The 20,030-nt window shown below is 40.6% G+C and overlaps 1 protein-coding gene across 5 annotated transcripts in view; it reads right to left on the bottom strand.

Moving 5' to 3' along the window:
- The window catches only part of LOC115793025 (stromal membrane-associated protein 1-like), a 172,798-nt gene that overhangs the window by 124,140 nt on the left and 28,628 nt on the right, over positions 1-20,030 (bottom strand). For all 5 annotated transcript variants that reach the window (XM_030747730.1, XM_030747729.1, XM_030747728.1 and 2 more), the window contains exons 2-4: positions 17,770-17,903; positions 15,576-15,661; positions 6,280-6,355 (exon numbers count right to left, since the gene is read on the bottom strand). In XM_030747730.1, coding sequence (XP_030603590.1) covers positions 6,280-6,355; positions 15,576-15,661; positions 17,770-17,903 — 296 coding nt within the window. The remainder of the gene's footprint in view (positions 1-6,279; positions 6,356-15,575; positions 15,662-17,769; positions 17,904-20,030) is intronic.

The raw sequence follows: 20,030 nt of genomic DNA, 5'->3' as shown, positions 1-20,030 counted from the left end.
CCTCAACTGGGATTACAAAATCTCCCAGATTTTCCTGATTTTTAAAAAGGCAGCTGCTTGACTCAAATGTGAGGGCTCACCCATTAGATTGGCACCCAATGACGCATCTGAGGCACATAAACAAGTGAAACGTCATCAACTACCGTGGTCCTCCTCAGGATCTCTGCCAACATGAGACTTACATTTGTCAAAGGGACAACAGCAACCTTCAGGTTCACAGCTTGTTGAGTTGTTAATACAAAGCTTGCACGTCAGTGTGATGTAATAATAATAGCGCAGTAAAGACACAATAGAATTTCAATCCTTACAACAATGCTGCTCACTCAAGCTAGCAAGGCTTCAAACAAAATGAACACCAAAATGTTTCAGGGAAAAGGAAACTCTGAAACATAAAAACCAAATACTGTTACATTAATTCACACTGTCTTGTTCACAGCAGGCTTCCTCTGGTGCATATTTATTTCATTGCAGTGTCTCTCTTTAAGTTTCCCTCTGTCTTTTCTTCTGTTTCTCAGTTTATCCCCCAACACTTTGTCCCTCTCGCCTCTCTCTCTCTGTGTTGTCTCTGCCTTTCTCTGAAGCACTGCCAGCAGCCAGACTGTGATCTAGGATCTGTTTCTGCCACCCACACAGACGGCTTGGCTTTTATATGCAAATTAATTATTAAAAACAACTCATTATCACTTTAAGCAGTTTCACGCAGATGGAGAAAGAAGAGGAGAAGGCGGGCTACAGTAACCCTGAACTATAGTTTGTGTATACGTATGTGTGCCTGTATTGGAATGACTTTAAGTCATTTACTGGTTTGATTTATGTATTGGACATATATCATCAGTCTGTATAAAACTGTATATTTTTTTTGTTGCTGTTTATAACCAGCATGCTTGGATGGTACTGGCAGCTGAAATCTGGATGTGGGCTCTTTTAATATTGTGAGGTGATGGATGTGATGCTGTTGCATTTCTGGTAATGATGCAGCCTTCTGAATTCCACACATTCCACCACAGTTGTCGGATGACTGGCACATTCTTCGGATTGTCTATTTATTCTTTGAGTTTTCAAATAACTCAATTACAAGTCTGGTAAACTTTTGTTCTCCTTTACACTCATTTCTTATGTCAAAGAGGATTTATTATGCTTTTCCTCATTTTCTGTCTTAGGGTGCCAAGGCCCAGTGTAAGATAAATAAGGACTGCTCAAAAGTAAAGCTATTCTGTTGGAGTCCAAGAATAAAAATATGGTATTTGAAATGAAACACACTTTTTTCAGTGGTGGAAAAATTTTGAAGTTGCCAGAATCTGTTAACTACATTTTTTTTTAACAAAAAATATTATTTTGTTGAGAAACAAACACATTTGATTGTTCAGATTCTTCAAAATGGAGCCTATACAAAAACTGAGTTGTATTTCTTAACTTCCATGACAGCTGGCAGTTAATGAAGAGCAGGCACAGTCTTCCATGGTTCACTGTTTTATGCCTATCACCTGTTGGCTTAAGTGCACAGTGATGCTTATGCAGCAATAGCTCAGAGGCATCAACAGTAAAGCTTTCTTCACACAGGCTCTGCAGCCCTGAATTTTCCTAGACATTATCTGACAGAGCTGCAAATCTCAGATTTAATCAGATCTGAACATAGTTTATTAGAGTACTTTATTAGATCTGATAGTTTAACCTTATGAGCTTTCTAGTACAAAGTGTGTGTAATGTCTGTTCCAGTACAAGAATAGTGAAGGTAACTGAAGTATTTTCAGTAGTCATACAGCACTTGCACCAGATTCTCCCAACACTGTCTAAAGTTCACGTTTGAAAACAGCTTAAGTTCAGTCTTGTAAGGTATGGCTTAAAAGAAAAACATATCAGACAACCAGAAGGGTATGCCCTGAGACTATTAACTGATGTTGGCCTATTACAGACATACAGGTATGTGCTGATGGTAATTTCACAATTTAGAAATGGTGTCCTCATAGTTTGTCCAGCACAGCACACCTAAATTCATTCAAGTTGTTTACAACACCATAAGCCTCGTCTGAAGCACCCCTAGAGTAGCCTGGCAATTAAAGTAAATTCTGCTGTCGTAGGTGGTGGCAAAAGCATAACTTCCAGGCAAAAAAATCTTTTAAAGTCTTGTTTTAGGAAAAAGCCTCAATCTGAATTTAACAGACTTCATTATTTCTGTATGGTTGTGTGAAAAAAAAAAAAAAAAAGTTTTCACTGGACTCTCCTGCAGTCCTGTGAAACACTAAGTAAACTCTTACTGTTTTAAGAATTAAGAGGGTAAATTACAGCCAACTGCTGCTAATCAAATACACTTGACTGATCATTAGTAAGCCTGGCCACCTCTAGAAAAGTAGAACATTTGGTAGTTTGCTTGTCTGGAGCATTCAAACGTGTGTTGATGCAATGACACGATCTTCCCAGGAGTGGACATTCTAACATTAAGCTTCTGGAATGGCTTTTCCAAAGCCCCAACCTCAACCCTGTATGCTTAAAAGGCAGGTCTATGCTGGTAACCAACCAATTTACCAACTCTACCACTTCTGTAAGGAAGAGCAGTTAAATATCCAGCCAGAATTATGTCAGAAACTTGCTGATGGCTTCCAAAAGTTTTAGGTGTAACTTGCTAACATTTAGTGGGGGTGTATGTAAATATTTGACTCTGTACGTATAATTTGACCCTGTTTAGATTAGAGCCAAAACAAAATAAATTCAAACTTGTGCACCCAATTCTTGTTTTTTAAAGTCACTGAAGATGTATGATGTGCAATCATTCCACCCTGGAAAAAGAACAGTTCAAAGAAACCATTAAAAGCCCCAAATTACCATGACATGACAAGATGAGTGTATGTATGTAATGCATTGGTTATCTTAGCAAGTTGATAACCAGCTTTGTGTGACTGTTTCTGATTACCAACGTTAGGGTGAGTGAAATTGGATAACAGAAAGATACCCAGGGCACTTTGCTGTCATTGAGTCGTTCATGAACTCCGCTGCATACCAAATTATCCTTGAGTCAGTGAGGCCATCTGTCCTACAGCTGAAATTGGGTCATGCAACAGAACAATGATCCCAAGGATGCCAGCAAAACGAAACGAAAAAGATAAGAATCAACATGTTGGAACGGACACTGAAATTAAAGATTAAGATTAAGATTATGCTTCAAGGTAACTTCAAATACCAAAATATGTTAAAGATGGCTGCCAGGTGGCTAGACTTGCTTCATAAAGGACGTGGTAAACAGAAACTAACTAGTTTGTTTAATACAATATATCAAAGGTAATAAATGATAACTCCACCATTTTAACCTTAAGAAGAAGAAGAAGAAGAAGAAGAAGAAGAAGAAACAGCCTTTATTGTCCCACAGAGGGGAAATTTGGGTGTAACAGCAGCCGCAGTTATTATAAATATAAGTAAAAATATAATAATTCACACTATTAAGAAAAGAATATAAATATATATAAAATCAACAAACAAGATTAACCTTAATACTACTAATAATAACACTATATACAATGTACATGATGTGCCTGTGTGTTGAACCTTAACAGGCCGGACTATTTACAGTATATTATATATTATCCGGGCAGCACGGTGGTGCAGTGGTTAGCACTGCTGCCTCACAGTTAGAATACCATCTGGAAGGCCTGGGTTCGATTCCACCTTGGCCCAGGCCTCTCCCTCTCTCTGTGTGGAGTTTGCATGTTCTCCCCGTGCTTGCGTGGGTTTCCTCCGGGTACTCCGGTTTCCTCCCACATTCCAAAGACATGCACTTACTGGGGTTAGGTTAATTGGCTAATCTAAATTGCCCATAGGTGTGAATGAGTGTGTGAAAGGTTGTCTGTCACTCCGTGTTGGCCCTGCAACAGGCTGGCGACCTGTTCAGGGTGTACCCTGCCTCTCGCCCTATGACAGCTGGGATAGGCTCCAGCCCCCCCGCGACCCTTAACAGGATGTGCGGAAGCGAATGGATGGATGGATGGATATATATTATCCTACATTGTGTAGGTTATTGTGGTTTTTGTTGGGAGCAGTGATGATTATAAAGTCTTACAGCTGCTGGGAGGAAGGATCTACGGTAACGCTCCTTTGTGCATTTAGGATGCAGCAGTCTGTCACTGAAGGAGCTCTCCAGCTCAGCAACAGTTTCATGCATGGGATGGGAGACCTTGTCCATCAGTGATGTTATTTTGGTCAGAGTCCTTCTGTCTCCCACCACCTGCATTGAGTCGAGAGGACATCCTCTTATATAAATCTAGCATATTTTATTAGACACATTTCTCCCTAAAATCAAGCATCAGTCAGGCTCTACCATAAACCATTAGTCTTTGTAGGGAGAGCACTGATACAGTACAGTCAGTCATTTTTTTAGGTTATTTAACAGAAAAAAAAGAATGTTGTACTCATATGTACTCCAACAAAAGTTTCACTAACACTGGCTAACAGCAGCAAAAACAGCAGCGCTTACTGACAGGAAAGTTCAGGTTATCCTCAGCCACTGACCTCAGTACTGCTGTCAGACAGAAGTGAGCATCACTGACTCAATGACTCATATTGGACTCCTGTCACAAAGTTTTACAGCCTCCTCCAGAATAAATAGACGTGGACACATACTGACAACTGAGGTAAACAGCTAACTGACAGCCTGCACTCACTACAGATGAAGGGCGGCCGAGTTGTTTGTCTTACAGCAGCGTAGGATTATGCACTTGAATTGGGAGGGCTCAGAAAACAGAATTCAGCTGACATCTAGTGGCAAGATTTTACACACAGTCACTTTAAGAAAAGTTTTGTTCAAGTGTTTGGACATGTAAGCTAGCATTAACTATCAAATCCATCCAACATTTATTAGAATATTGAACCTTTTACTTGTCTCAGTGTGATGAGTCAAAATATTTTCCATGAAAACGATAACAAGCAATTCTGTTATATAAATCTCGAAGATTTTTTTTTAACAATCAGTAGATTCAGTTAAATATTACATAGTCATCCAATACAGAACTGAAGGTTGTGGCTTCAAATACAGAAACCTCTATAACTAATTTAAAATGGCTTACTGTAGTTACAAGTTAGTTACAGTCTAACAATTCTCTTGCATGTCAGTATGTCCAATACCAGAGTGGTATTGGCAGGACTGAATAAAACTGTCCTGAAACCACATACACATTTAATATTGTTTATGGATAATAACAGCCAGAAGCACAGACTCTGTGGGGTTTTTTTTTTGTTTGTTTGTTTGTTTTTTGGGAATATACAAGGTGATACATATGTGAACACACACACACTCCGACTGCATCACACCCGTTTCAGTGAAGTTTCACACCACCCTTCATACTGTAACTCAGTACAGAAACAGCCCACTCACTGAAACATGCAGAGATGCACACACCTCTGATATCTCTGTGGAAACAAGACAAGGATATGTGCACCCATCCACCCACAAACACACCTACACCATTGTGTCCTTTCTCTTCCTTCACCCACGCAGAGCTTCAGTCTTGACACTGACACACACACACACATACACACACATCTACTTACCGATAAAGACCTGTATCACAAGATAACAGTGTTTTTTAAAGGTTATTCTCCAACTGTGTGCAGAAACTCTTTGTATCAGATCCAGCAAGACTATTGTTTGGGTTGCAAAGGATTTCATTGCCTTCCCACATATTTAAGCTTAGCAAGCATCAATTTTATAACCGATTAAAGTGCACAAAAGGTCAGTGTCAGTAAAAAAAAAAAATACTAATTTTTCAGGCTGGATGAGCAAAAGATAAGGGCACTGAAAGGCAACAAGGAGGCTCTGGCACTGAAAAGTCAGCACTGGAAGTCATTCACAAGTCTTGTGTGAGGAAAAGATGCCAAATATGAGTAGAACATTTTAACTTTTAGAGCAGCTGTAAACGCACTTTGTTGCAGGTTTTAGCCTTTCAGAATTTACTGCTTTTTCAGAAAAAGGCAAGCAATGAGAAAACATTGCAATTCCGTGATTAATATGAAGTCTCTTTTAAACAAAGTGTTGGCATGTAGCATTTGCTGCTGTTAAAGCTCCTAAAAAAAGGGTAGGTTTCCAGCAAAAAGCAAAGCTCGAGGGACAGAAAAGCTGTCATTTTACATTTATGTTGCTTTCTGTCTTAAGCACATCCTGGCACCAAAGAGCCACCATGTAACCACTGACACTGAGGTTACATGAGATGGCCTCCAACCATGGCAGCTCTTTTTTCAATCACAATAACATGCACTGACAAACTGTAAAGTAAAAACAGTGTTGTTGATACTCACTGGAGCTGTGGCCAAAGCCTCTTTGTTGTAATATTTTTTCCTCTCGTACTTGTCCCGGATAAAGACTTCCACTGCTCTGGAGGTGGGGGTTAAGGACTGAAACAGCACACAAAAGAAAGCCAAATGCACAGTACTTACATACACTACATCAGAGATGTCACTGAATGTAAACAGACATTCTGCAAAGCAAAGGTGGGAATAGAATGAGTTCAATATTTGAGGAAAACGTTTTAAATGTATTTGAAATAGTAGACATAACTTATTTATTGTGAAAAATAGTGCTCTGGAACCAGTCTCCTGGAGAGGGGCTGGTGTTATGTTTGGCTGTGTGGCAGGCAGAGTCGAACCCAAGCGCAGGACGCGAGAGATAGAGTGGAACTCAAAGCAGCTTCAATACAGAGTCTTTAATAAAGTCCCAAAAGCACAAAATGCAAGATCCCTTTTTTCCAAGGCAGGAATAAAGCCCGAAACACAAAATTTTGGATCTCAAAAGGGAAACTCTAAACAAAGATGCACACAGCTCACAGGAAACAGATAATGACACGACAAGGAACAGAGAAGAACTGAGGGTTTAAATACACACAAGGTAACTGGGGAGAGTGGAGACAGCAGGGAAGGACAGGTGAACCAAATAAGACTAATAACACAAGGGGAGGAAAACTGAACACAAAGCACACAGGACAAGGGACTGTGAAAATAAAACAGGAAGTGACCAACCATGGAGTACAAGTACACAAGGAATACAATTAAGTATAGAACATAGACAAGGAACAAGGGATGATGACACAGAGGGACAAAACAGGGACAAAACAGACACGGAAACACAGACATGGAGAAGATGAGAAGAACAAAGGAAAACAGGAATTAAATACAAATAACTATACCTAATAAAAGAATTCAGAAAACTATAACAAATTAAAACTCTAAACAGTAAGCAAACTCAGAAACACAGCAGGAATATAGCAACACACAGAACCTCAAGGAAAAAAGGACATAAATACACTGACCAACGGGCCAGGACCATGACAGCTGGACTCTCTTCCAGTCTGGAGTTGCCTTCAGTAAGAGGCAGCAGGGTATCCCTGTATCCCCTCGACTTGCTACCTGTTCATTGGAGCTGTTATTGGTGGATGAGAAGGTTGTTTCTCTGTGCCTTCAGGCCAGGGAATGGATCCTGACTGTCGTCTGCACTTACGCACCAAACAACAGTTCAGAGGACCCAGCCTTCTTGGGAGTCGCTGGGCGGGGTGCTCAATCTCGTGACTCCGTTGTCCTACTGGGAGACTTCAACGCTCACATGGGCGACGACAGTGAGACCTGGATGGGCAGGACTGGGGAAAAGGGCCTGCCTGATCTGAACCCGAGTGGGATTCTGTTATTGGACTTCTGTGCAAACCACAGTTTGCCCATAACAAACAGAATGTTCGAACATAAGAATGTCCACAAGTGCACATGACATGAGGACACTATAGGTTGCAGGTCAGTGATTGATTCTGTAATCATATCATCAGATCTGCGACCGCATGTTCTGGGCACTCGGGTGAAGAGAGGAGCTGAGCTGTCAACTAATCACCACCTGGTGGTGAGTTGGATCAGGTGGTGGGGAAGGATGCTGGACAGACATGACACACTAAAACGTATAGCGAAGGTGCACTGGGAACACCTGGCAGAGGCCCCAGTCCACAAGATCTTCAACTCCCACCTCCAGCAGAACTTCAACTGGATTCTGAGGAAGTCTGAAGACACTGAGTCCGAATGGACCATGTTCCACACCTGCATTGTTGAGGCCGCCCCACAGACCTGTGGCTGCAAGGTGGTTGGTGCCTGTAGTGGTGGTAATCACCTGAACCAGATAGTAGTCACCAGAGGTGAAGGAAGCCATCAAGCTGAAGAAGGAGTCTTACTGGGCTTGGTTAACCTATAGGTCTTTGGAGGCAGCCAGCAGGCCAAGCAGAACATGGCTTAGGTGGTGGCTGAAGTAAAAACTCAGGTGCTGCAGGAGTTCAATGAGGCCATGGAAAAGATGTTTGGACTCCCTCAAAGTGATTCTGGAAAGCTGTCAGTTGACTCAGGAGGGGAAAGCAGTGTAGTGAGTAGGAAAAGCGAGTAGGATGCCTCCTGGACAAGGTGTTCTGAGCACTTCCTACTAGGAGGACACCCCGGGGTAGACAAGATACACTGGAGAGAGTGGTGTTCCCCCAGATAAGTTGGAGGAGGTTCTGGGTTTCTCTGCTTGGGCTGCTGCCCTCGTGACCTGGCCCCAGATAAGCGAAAGAAAATGCATGGTTGGATGTTTTCAATTAATGGGATGATGATTAGGCATCAGTGAGTGTCCTTTATTTCAAGCAAAAGAATTTGTAAAAGTCTGGTCTTCACAACACATAGTTCAGAAAAAGAATCTCATTGGCACAAAAAGGAGAATAGTGTGGGCTTCAGAAAAAGGGTTGATAATGCTCCTGAAGGGACAAAATAATTGGAAGGTTCCAGAACTACCTCTAAATCTTACAATAACCATTTCTAAAGTTTAGAGAATGATCTCTAATGAGCTTGGACTTGACCATAGTCCACATCATTGTTACCCACAACAAGAGTAGCCAGCCAGGAGCAAGTAATAGGTCCCCCAGGTCTTTCAAGGGAACTTCTAAGCAACTGACTTCTCTCACGCTGGCTACACTGGACAACAGAACCATCTTTATAGGTTAAGGAATCTTCTCTAAAGTATACAAAACCATTTCTAAAGGTTACACAACAATCTCCAAAAGTTACAGATTCATATTTTGCAAGTTTGGACATTAACATTTCAAAGTCAAGACCACTGTTACCCGCCACAAGAACAGTTAACCAAGACAGATTACTCCAAGATCAAGTGGTAGTTTGGGCTAAGGACTAAGAATATTCCTAAGCAAGTACCGCTGACTGGAAAACACAGAAACAAACTCAAACTCTAACAAAACTCTTTCTTCGCTCAGAAAGAGCGAAGAGGGGTTTTGTCAGCCTCAAATCATGACTAGAGTGTTTCTAAAAGGGCACTTCATGGCATGCTAATACACTTTGCAGAAGCTGGATCACTACTATCCTAGACGATGAGGGATATCTTAAGTGAGCACAGAATTAGAAGATCAATACATCAAGATTTGTTGACAGAGTTAAAAGGAAGCAACGCTTGTTCGGTTTTGGCTGAAACATTTGACAGTGGATGGATTTGAGTTCACTGTCCAAGTTTACGTTCTTCTTTTGTGTGAAACTGAAATAAACCGACAACAAATATCAGAACATTATTTAGTGCATATACTGTATGTTACCTAAGTCAATAACCAAGTTAGCTCCAATGACAGGAACATATGCATGTCCCAGATAGCTCTGTAAAGCGGCCTAAGCATCACCCACACCAACAGGTATTTGAAAGGATCATTTAGTCGTTCACCAGTAGCAATAGTTGTATTGCTTAGCTTAGAAAAAAATCCAGCACAGATGCTAACCAATAAAATATTTACAGTATAGACACGGCAGCACGGATGTGTCAGTATAGATGCTTATACACGCTGCACAACATTCAAACATTTTAGAGTCTGCATAGCTTATCAAAGACACTAATAGCTTGTTTGACCTATATCATAAATGCAGTCACGGGGAGGGGTGGAGCCTATCCCAGCTGTCATAGTGCGAGAGGCAGGGTACACACTGTACAAATCACCAGCCTGTCGCAGGGCTAACACAGAGACCGACAACCATTCACACTCACATTCACACCTATGGGCAATTTGGAATCACCATTTAACCTAACCCCACTAACTGCATGTCTTTGGACTGTGGGAGGAAAACGGAAAACCTGGAGTTAAAAGGCAAAACAGCAATTCACTGTCATATGTGGCCCAAGATTCCACCAAGAGAAACGATGTAACTGCACTCCCAAATAAGTAACTCACAGCAAAGCACACAAAGTCATGTGTTCAAGCTGGTTGTGTTTAAGAGACAGTGCAGTGATTTCTTTATATTTTCCTTGGAAAATAGGTGCAACGATTTATTGGAACATGTGCAAACATATGTGGAAATACAGTAAATAAGGCAAAAGCAGAGTCTGTCCTGTTCTAATGCATCTGAAAGTCAATGTTTGGTATGGCCACCTTTATTCTTCATCACCGCCTGAACTCCTTTATGCAAGCTTTCTTTCCTAAGAGAGTTAAGTAGTCTTGAGTTCTCTGGACTTCTTGAAGGACATTCCAGAGCTCTTCTTTGTTTTAGAGATGGCTCACTGATGTACCTCTCTCCTGACCTCTGTACATACTGAATTTGGAACACTGAAGACCTGTTACCAATCATTTTCAGTGCAGTTCTTGTGTAATTTGGCATATCTCAAAATTTTGCAACCTTTATGCCTGTCAGACTGTGTTGTTTTTGCCATTTTTCATAAATTCAACTAAAGAAAAGGGAACAAATGATGAAAATGAGTAAAAAAGCAGCCAATGCCCAAAGACAAACATTCAAAGACCTTCAGGGAGCCTGGAGAACCATTGCTCAAGACCATGTAAAAAAAAAAAGTTACAATAAAGTCTGGCTTCTTGGAAGCAAACTATAAAGAAATTAAGGGTGGCTTTTAGACTTTTGCACACTACTGACTATTATGTCCGAACAAATATACAGTGTGAAATCAGTGTGAAATCAGAAACAAAATTCCACATAGGGTAAGTATGCACTTTGGGCATAGCTATAATATCCCTAGTTTCTTAAAAAGGGCAAAAACAATGTATATACGCTTAAAAAACAATGTGAAAAAACTATTGACTAAACAGAAGAGACATTGAGAAAGTCAGGAACAAAAGGTATTAACATGTCTGAATTTCCATGTGTGCAATGCTTCTCTCCACACGTCATGATCAGCAGGAACCCTCATAAAATATGCTCAGTCTAGACGTGGATTTTGCTTCTTTGCCACATGCCGTTAGTGACATGACTAATAATGTTCTCTCCACGTAACGGCTCAGTAATCCTTTGGCAGATCATTTTTTTAAAAAAGGGAACATGAACAATTGAGGTTATGGGAGAGAATATTTACATTACGAAACCTGCCAAAAAAAAAAAAACGTGACAGTGAGATATGTGAGGATACACTCAACCTTACACTCACTCTCCCTAAACACACTGCTCCACCATCACAACCAGGCACTACTGCGCCGCAAATCCTGACGTTCTTATCTGCCTATTTCAGCAGTGACGCTTCTGTCGGATCGAGTGATAGACTTGAGAAGATTGATAAATGATGACCACCCGCACGAGTGGAGCTACTTGATAGGCTGGAAGAGGCAGCCTGCTGTGGCTGTATCTCAAACACAGCGCTTATTTATTACTGTTGACTAGAAACATCAGTGCAGAACTAGGATGCCTTACTGAGATACCAAGCATGGTACTCAGGGCTGTAGTGGATAAATGTGTGCCTGATGACATGGTGGTTAGGTACACATGAACACAAAAGAGGATGAGACAAATCCTACGAAAGACTGACAAAAGACAAAAATGGAGCAGGGATTCTGACATGAGGATGACTGCTGTCCTATGACATCAATCAAATCTAGTCTGGGTGGCACAGTTCCATTCATTTCATATTTATAATACTCTAATACTGGTGACTATTTTACTGAGCATCAACAGAAAGACCTCATTTGAAAAAGACGTGCTATTGAGGTTGCTGCCAGCAACACGTTTTTCACAACAATAACAAAGAAAATCTGGTGTAATAAGTAAAAAGTTTATGTTAAAATTTGAATAATCTGGGGTCGCTATTGGCCTTGGGGGGTGTCCACTCGCCCCGACTTCAGCTTTGTGGCTCTTGATGGGCTGCTGGTGGCCTGGGTTTCCTGGAGCTTTCTCTACCTGCCTCTAGCTTCTCTTACAGGTTCAGCAGCTGATCAACTATTTTGGTTTATTTACTTGTGCTCTATCCCCTTTTTTCTATTTTCTCCCCATTCTCCTTTTTTCCCCTCTTTCTCTCTCTTCCTTTTTCTTTCCTCTTTTCTTTTTCCTCAGCCTGTCAACTCTGGCGCAGATATATGCATGTGAAAAATAACACAAATAAATAAATAGAGTAAAGGGACAAATATAAGAGCAAATATCTTTGGCACAACAGTGCATTCAGATCACAGCTCTGCTTGCAGGATCTGCCAGACCTGATAGGCTATAAAAAAATAGATTTGAATAATGTGATAAAACACTACAGCATTACTGGTGTTTTCAAAGTATTTAAGACATTTTCTATACACAACATTAATCTTGAATGCCATTTTAGTCCATACTTATGTAAAACACGCCTGTGTATATGAATATTAAAACATTCACAAATACACACACACACACTCACAGGAACTGATAACAAAAAAGCCAATATGGAGACGGGAATCAAAGTCCATTTCGTCATTTACATACATAAGCACAGTAAACAGCAGGGCCAAGATAATGTGTGAGTATAAACAGAGGAGTACACACAGAAACCCCCACATTCAGGCGGCAGCTCCTCTAATCCTGGGTCTGTTATCTGCTGCTTTCAGCCAGCGGCGATGCTGTCAGAGCAACTAATGGACTTCAAAAGAGTGAAGAATGATGACCACCCGCACAAATGGGCCTGCCAGATACAAGATAGGGTATTAGAGGAGCATTTCAAACAGGGAGATTATTTATTTCAGTCTGCTGGTGGAAATATGAACATATGCTGGTGTGTTAACCACACAGCTGTCTTGTCTTGAGTCTTGGAAAAGGGCAAACTGGAAAACACTGTTAGAGCTCTACGTACACAGACAAACTGCTCGATGTGTCCTGCTTAAATGTGCGGGAAGGCGCAGAAGTTGCAAGCCTGTGGAAATGATTTGTGATGATTGGTTTGCAGGTACAAGTCTGATAATAACAATGAGTTAAATTCGATACTGCACATTTTTCTCATCTGAAGTTTTCTAACTTGGTCAGATTTTAAGAACACACAGTCTATGATTATTTCTCAGTGATGACCAGTTTAAAAAAAATTATTTCCAGCAGAAACACCAGAAAACAGATAAAGCAGAAGCAGCAACTTTACAATATAATGCGTTACCTATCATTCAACATTTTTTTAGGTTTATGACAAAAAATCTTTAAAATATACAATTTTTAAGCTTTTCAAAGTGACACAATTAATTACTTGTTAAATTATAAAGCCACTTTTAATGCAGTAGATGGAAGCATAAGGAATTTACTGTACAGCTCAAGGTGCTTTAAACTGTAAGACAAAGACTATAAAATATTACAGCGAGAACAGTGAACCCACTACATGACCTCATGACCAAACACTTGGCGAGAGTAGGGAGGAAGAAGTCCCTTTTGACAGGAAGAAACCTCAGCTGCTACTAGTTACATAGCTAAATACAGAGAAAAGTGAAAAACTTCCAGTGGTCTAATTCCAATTTTGCACCTTGGGTTACAGCTCAGTCACACTACAGTGAAAACAGGACAAAACCTCCTCACAACTGGCAGAGAAAAAAAAACAAAACTGTTTTTCTGTGTATGTAGAAAGCAGCAGATTCAGAACAAACTGCAAAAGATGTGCAATTTTCACTGATGTATCACAGTTAGTCATCGTATTATCACAAACAGACTGCATGCAATTGCCGACTCAACCTCAAACTGAGAAGACTGTCCATCTAATTGCCATTTTACTGCTGTCTTGATGCACCAAAGTCGCTTTGAGGACAGCAAGTGGTACCCGTCTTCAAAGCGCTCACTTCAAAGGAAGCGAGATTGCAAATTAACTTCACCTGGTCACAATAATCTTGGCCGCGCTGCGGTCTCTGATCGCTGTTTTCCCTAGCGTGACTGTAGGATTACTGAGTATAGAATGGCATCACTGCTGGGTGCTGTTACGGGTCCAACAGCCTTGATGTGTATCTGTATGGCTTTGAGTCAATTCCCTGACATTTAATACAGGACAAGATTTAAATGCCATTTGTATCACACTGGGAGGATCTTGACAGTTCAGTCCCAAAAACTATAACATTTTACTGATACAGTGGAAAAATCACAACACAAGTCCCGTCTGGGTCCTTTACATTGTGAGGTTATGACTTTTCAATACTACAGAGAGAAACTCAACACAGATAAATTATACAGCTGCTTTCAGGGCACCGCAGCCCTGAAAATATACAGACATCACCCAAGTGAGGTGCACATGAGAACATCAACGGCTTCTGTAGGCAGATCAGACATTAAGCAGATTTTAAAACTTCCACCTTTGCAGTACAAATTTTGTTTGATGCCTGATTCTGCTGATGTGATAATAGCACAGGTAGCTCCCTCACCTCAAACAAACATATTTTCAATGGTGAAAATGCATCGGAAGCTGACTCCATCTCCAAGAATGACCTGGGATTATAAACCCGGCTGCCACAACTAGAGCACAATTCTATGGGAAAAGCTGCAGTGGAAATCTGGACTTTGGTCCGATCAGTCCAAATGTGACATTTCTGGTCACTTCACAGAAGGTGAACAGAAGAAGCTGTTTCCACTGTGCAGCATAGAGCAGTGATGAGTGGGACAATGGTTTGATCTTCAACTGGACAATGAGCCGAAACACAACCCTCTAGGTTCTTTAAAGGGCCATTTGATATAGAAGGAAAGTGATGGAGTGTTGCATCAGAATACTTGGCCCATCACCCGACCTCAAAATCAACTGAAATGGTTTGTGGTGAGTCGGAGCGCAGAGTAAAGGAAAAGCAGCCAACAAGTGCCCAGCATATATGGGAACTCCGTCAAGACTGCTGGAAAAGCTCTAGGTGATGACTTTATGATCCGGCTGATGAATGTAGAGTGTGCAAAGTGGTTATCAAAGCAGAAATTTTTTCTTCTTCTTCTTCTTTTTTGAGGAAACTATTCTTCAGTTTTTACTAAATTCTAGTGTCCAAACTTTTGACCAGTATTGTATGTGACACATGCAGGACGGTGTACTGAATAATCATCTACTTATTTTTGGCGACATTAGGAATTTATATGCAACTATATGGTGACAGGAGCCTTTAAATTTGCATTCAAATATAGGCTGACATATATGGTCATACAGAGAGGTTTTATGTAAATCTATACTGAAATGTATGGTGACAGAGGTTTTTCTATCAGTGTATAATGAAGTTGGCAGTTTTATGTAGTATGACAGCAGCAGTTTAGATCAAACTGGGTAGTGAGAGGGAAGATTTATTCCATTGCATGAGTTTTTATGATAATAAAACTCAATAGAGGCTGAGACTAATAAATAAACAGTGAGAGAGACAGCAGGAGGAGGATACTGGTCTGTCTGTGGTCGCCTGAAATTCTCCGGTAGGTGGGCTTCATACAGCTGTCTGGCCCTGGTGTTGCCCATGTCCACCATACTCTATGAGGAGAGGAGGAAGGAGAAAGAGGAGAAAGAAAAGACAAAAGAAATGTGTCATTAATACAGAAAAGGCAATCGGTGAAATGCATTTAAGACCTTGTCAAACACACACAGCGAGTTCTTTCATACTTCACATTTGCATTCGACTCAATTTGCCCGCTGATTCCTTCCCGCGCACACACAAACACGCACATGCCAAGTGAAAGACACACTGGCCGTATGTGTCAGGGCTAAATTAAGAGGAGGGTGATGAATGGGGTGATGATAGGAGAAGTGGAGGAGACGGAGTCGGAATAATCAGCCATCCAGAATTAATTAGTCATTGAAAACAGTGATTAACATTCAGACTGAGCCCCGTTCTACTCACACTCAGCTGATGGATCGGCACAGTGCAGGAGAAATGCACGAGCACACACACCTTTCCATTACTACACAGACGACTACTGCTGTGCGAGTTTCATAGATGCCCATGCATACACACACACACACACACACACACACACACACACACACTGCAGACTTAATGTGTGAAATAAAACCAATGTGACATGCTAGTTATCCACAAACCACAGCTCCACACCAACAAATTAGTGTTAAGTCTTTCTGCATTCCCTCTGCATGTGTACACGTGTTTCTAAGCCTGTACATGCATGTCAATGACTCTGTGTGTGTGTGTGTGTTTGTAAAAATACTGAATGCATACTAAATAGTGCATTTCTGAGACAGCGTGTGTGCATACAGAGTGACCTTGCCCTCGTGTATGCACAACTTCATCTATTGAAGTAACCCTTTAAAAACTGCCTGGTTTTTTTTGTGTGTTTTTGCATCTGTTTTATTTGCAGGCTCATCCCAACATGTCTTAGCTCAGTTTATTTTTTTGGCTCAGCTACTGCTAAATACAATAGTGGTATAATATAGCTTCTTTTGGCTGTTCCCTTTAGGAGACACCACAGTGGATCCATCTCTTCCTCGTCAGTCACACCAACCCTCTGCATGTCCTCCGTCACTACATCCATGAACCTCTTCTGAGGTCTCTGAGCCTGGCAGCTCCATCGCCACCATCCTTTGTCCAGTGTTATAATATGTTTATGAAAAATATGTAATATATACAATAATATATTAGTGTATTTGATATTCATTTATCTGCTCAGAGGTTTTCAACACAGAGCAAATGTGTGTACAGTAACAGATGAAAACCACTATAAAAACTTAATGCTGCATTAGTCCCTAGGCATGGATATCGACAAGATCTTATCAATATCAATGTTATCAATTCTGCTTATAGAGCTCATATTTTGTTGATTCCTTTCTTGATTTCTGACAAGCTTTTATGTAACAGCTGTTATATTATCTCTGACCTGGATGCAGAGAGAAAGAGCAGAAAAAGAAGGGCGTGCATGCAACTCAGGTGTTTGACGAGTTTGACGTCATCGCTCTGCAGTGCCTAACTGTCAAAAAAAAAATACGCCAGCACTGATAAAAGGAAAAGATTGAGAGTGTATGACTGCAAAGGATTGGACAATTTCAAAACAGTTCTCGATTCCCAACACGAACGAGCCAGATTACTGTTTGATAACTGTAATTAAAAAATGATAAGGATTGTCTTTTTATATAATTTAGATGTAGATTTCTTGACTTCAGGGATGAACATCAATCACTAAAAGGTTCCACTGATTCCTGAATGAATATAAAGGGAAAGGATGTGAATTTAGAAAAAAAAAAATTGACTTTCCAACTTTCAAAAACCTAAAGAATAAATCTTTCCTCCCACTGCTTTCATTATTTTTGACCACATGCTTTGTTCCAAATGTTCTAATTCCAAATGTAAATCATCCTTGAAAGCAGAACGACTGATTCAAATTGCACAGTCAGGCGCTGCACACAAGCAAAGAGTAAAAGCAGTGAGTCTATGTGGTTTTTCCTATTATTTGTGACCATTACTACATAGATTAAACTCCCACATAAAGAAATGCAGTGACCTTTGGTCTTTAAGTACCAGAGATAATTTTAAAAATTCAACAATAACAGATTACAGAGCACAGTTATATCATTGTATTTAGAAGCCTTAGGAGCAGTAATAGTATGGAGCGTATCATTTGCATATATACCTGGATCTGCTCTGGAGTCCACTGATCCAAATTGACAGATTTGACTCTGGAGATGTGGACACCCAGGTTGCGGTGGATGCCAGCGCAGCGGATACACATGAACACCCCGAGGTTCCATGATGCCCACCGAGGACCTGAAATCAAAACGGAGAAAAGAGAATATTTCCATTTCGAAGCTACCTCTGTTGCAGTTTTATTGTAAAACACCTGCTGTGTTGTCAGTTTAAACGACTCACTGCTACATGAGAGTTCATCCCAATCATTTTCAACAATTTAGATTGGGTTTTTGAATTCCTTTGCAAATAAACTCAAAAATGTGGAAGTCAAAGAACAGCAGGAAGTAAAGAATAAACGAAATGCAGCCGTGAAATGAAAAAGCAAGCTAGGAGTACTATTTTCTTTGAAGCTCTTTACCCCAACACCATCCTTCAAAAATGTGCTTTCAAGTTTCAGAGGTAACTGTAACTGCTACACAGTTTGAAGGTAATTTTTTTTTTTTTTTAATGTTACAGTAAAAGATTTTCTAGGCTCCAGCATGGCCATCAAAGCACCACTCTCCACCGGTTTGAGTACTTTTAACCTATTGATCTCCTGGGATTTTCAGATAATAATCATTCTGAAATGAATGTTGGATAAGGCCACAGATTTTAGACTCAGAATTTAGTAACAATCAATGGGCCCAACCATTACGCCAAGAGAGCAGGTTGCTAGTGGTGTAATCAAGCATGCAACATCTTCTTAGACACTTAAAGCAATCAGTCATAGTTTGGCACCACCTCTATATGCATCCCTTTCTTCTAAAGCCTACATGATAATACCCAATGTCACAAAGCAAAAGTTCTTTAATAAACATGAGAACAGGTTCAGCAGCCTTTGGCAACCTCCCCAGTAACTAGATCTGTATCCAGAAGAATACTTTTAAGATGTGACAGAACATGTGAAGGATTGGAAGGTAGTGCTTGGGATGAACTGGCAGAACACATGTATTGTATTGCACCATGAGGGTGGCAAGAGTGTTGAGCTCAAAAGGTCTTTGTCCCAACACACACCTATAGCCATGAGATTTATTGTTCAAATGAATAACAGCGAGGATACAAAAGGCTGAAATGAGGTCTCTCTCTGCGGGCCTGCTAGCTTCATCCCTTGACATAGGGTGAGGACCTCAGACATCCATTTAGAAGCAAAGCCACTTTGCCTTTATGTCGAAAAGAGACAAATGAGATGTTATGGACATATAATTAGGATACCTGGGTCCCTCCCCTTGGAGGTTTTTCTAGGCATGCTCAACTGGGAGACCAACCCCAAACAGACGCAGAACTTCTGAGATATTTTATTTCATCTGGCCTAGGAGCTACTTGGGATCTCCTGGGGGAACTGAAAAACACTGCTAGGGGGAAGGAAGGATGGATGGATGGATGGATGGATGGATGGATGGATGGATGGATGGATGGATGGATAGATGGATAGATGGATAGATGGATAGATGGATAGATAGATAGATAGATAGATAGATAGATAGATAGATAGATAGATAGATAGATAGATGAAACAGGAGGTTGGTGGCAACAATACGCAGCTAACCAATCTTCAGAATTGATGGAATGTAACAATGTCAACATGAATCTCAGGATGTTTCCAGTATAGTGTTGAATGAAAGAACAGACAGACCAAACATGATTTGAAGTTTTGTCCTGTGTTACTCATGCAAATACAGACACTGGGCTGTTTTTGGACAATTTAGAAACCCACAACAAGTTGCACCTAACAGGCGATAACCACTTCCTTCAAAAGTACAACTAGCAGCTAGTATTAAGTAACAATAAGATTTTTTCAGAACGTCTCAGTCCTGCAATTTCTTTTACTTTTCTACTTTTTATGTTCTGTCTCTATACAGCAGTAAAAATCATTCATCTCCAGCAATAATGTAGTCCTCTGTATGTGTCATTGGGGGAATCCACAGTCTGCAGGGAAATCTCAGTTGCTGGAAGTTCCACCATTACATGAAGCAAGTTTTTCACCAAAGCTGAAATATTTTCAACTCGTATTTTTGCATCGCCTGATGTGAAAATGCAATGTGTAAGAGGCAAGGAAGGAAAGAAGGAACAGTACTATTATGCTGCCCCCCCCATTCCCCCCAAAAAGGCCCAGTGATTTTATGTTCTTCTGGTTTATACAAAATCAGTGGTTAGTTATGTGATTATCGGTGTGTATTGGCAGGGGTTTGTTAGAAAACAAAGGTCAGCAGGGTATGAGCAGCTTTA

This window comes from Archocentrus centrarchus, chromosome 15 (genome assembly GCF_007364275.1).
Source record: "Archocentrus centrarchus isolate MPI-CPG fArcCen1 chromosome 15, fArcCen1, whole genome shotgun sequence".
NCBI classification, from domain to species: Eukaryota; Metazoa; Chordata; class Actinopteri; order Cichliformes; family Cichlidae; genus Archocentrus; species Archocentrus centrarchus.
This window is presented reverse-complemented; position numbering and strand designations above follow the sequence as displayed.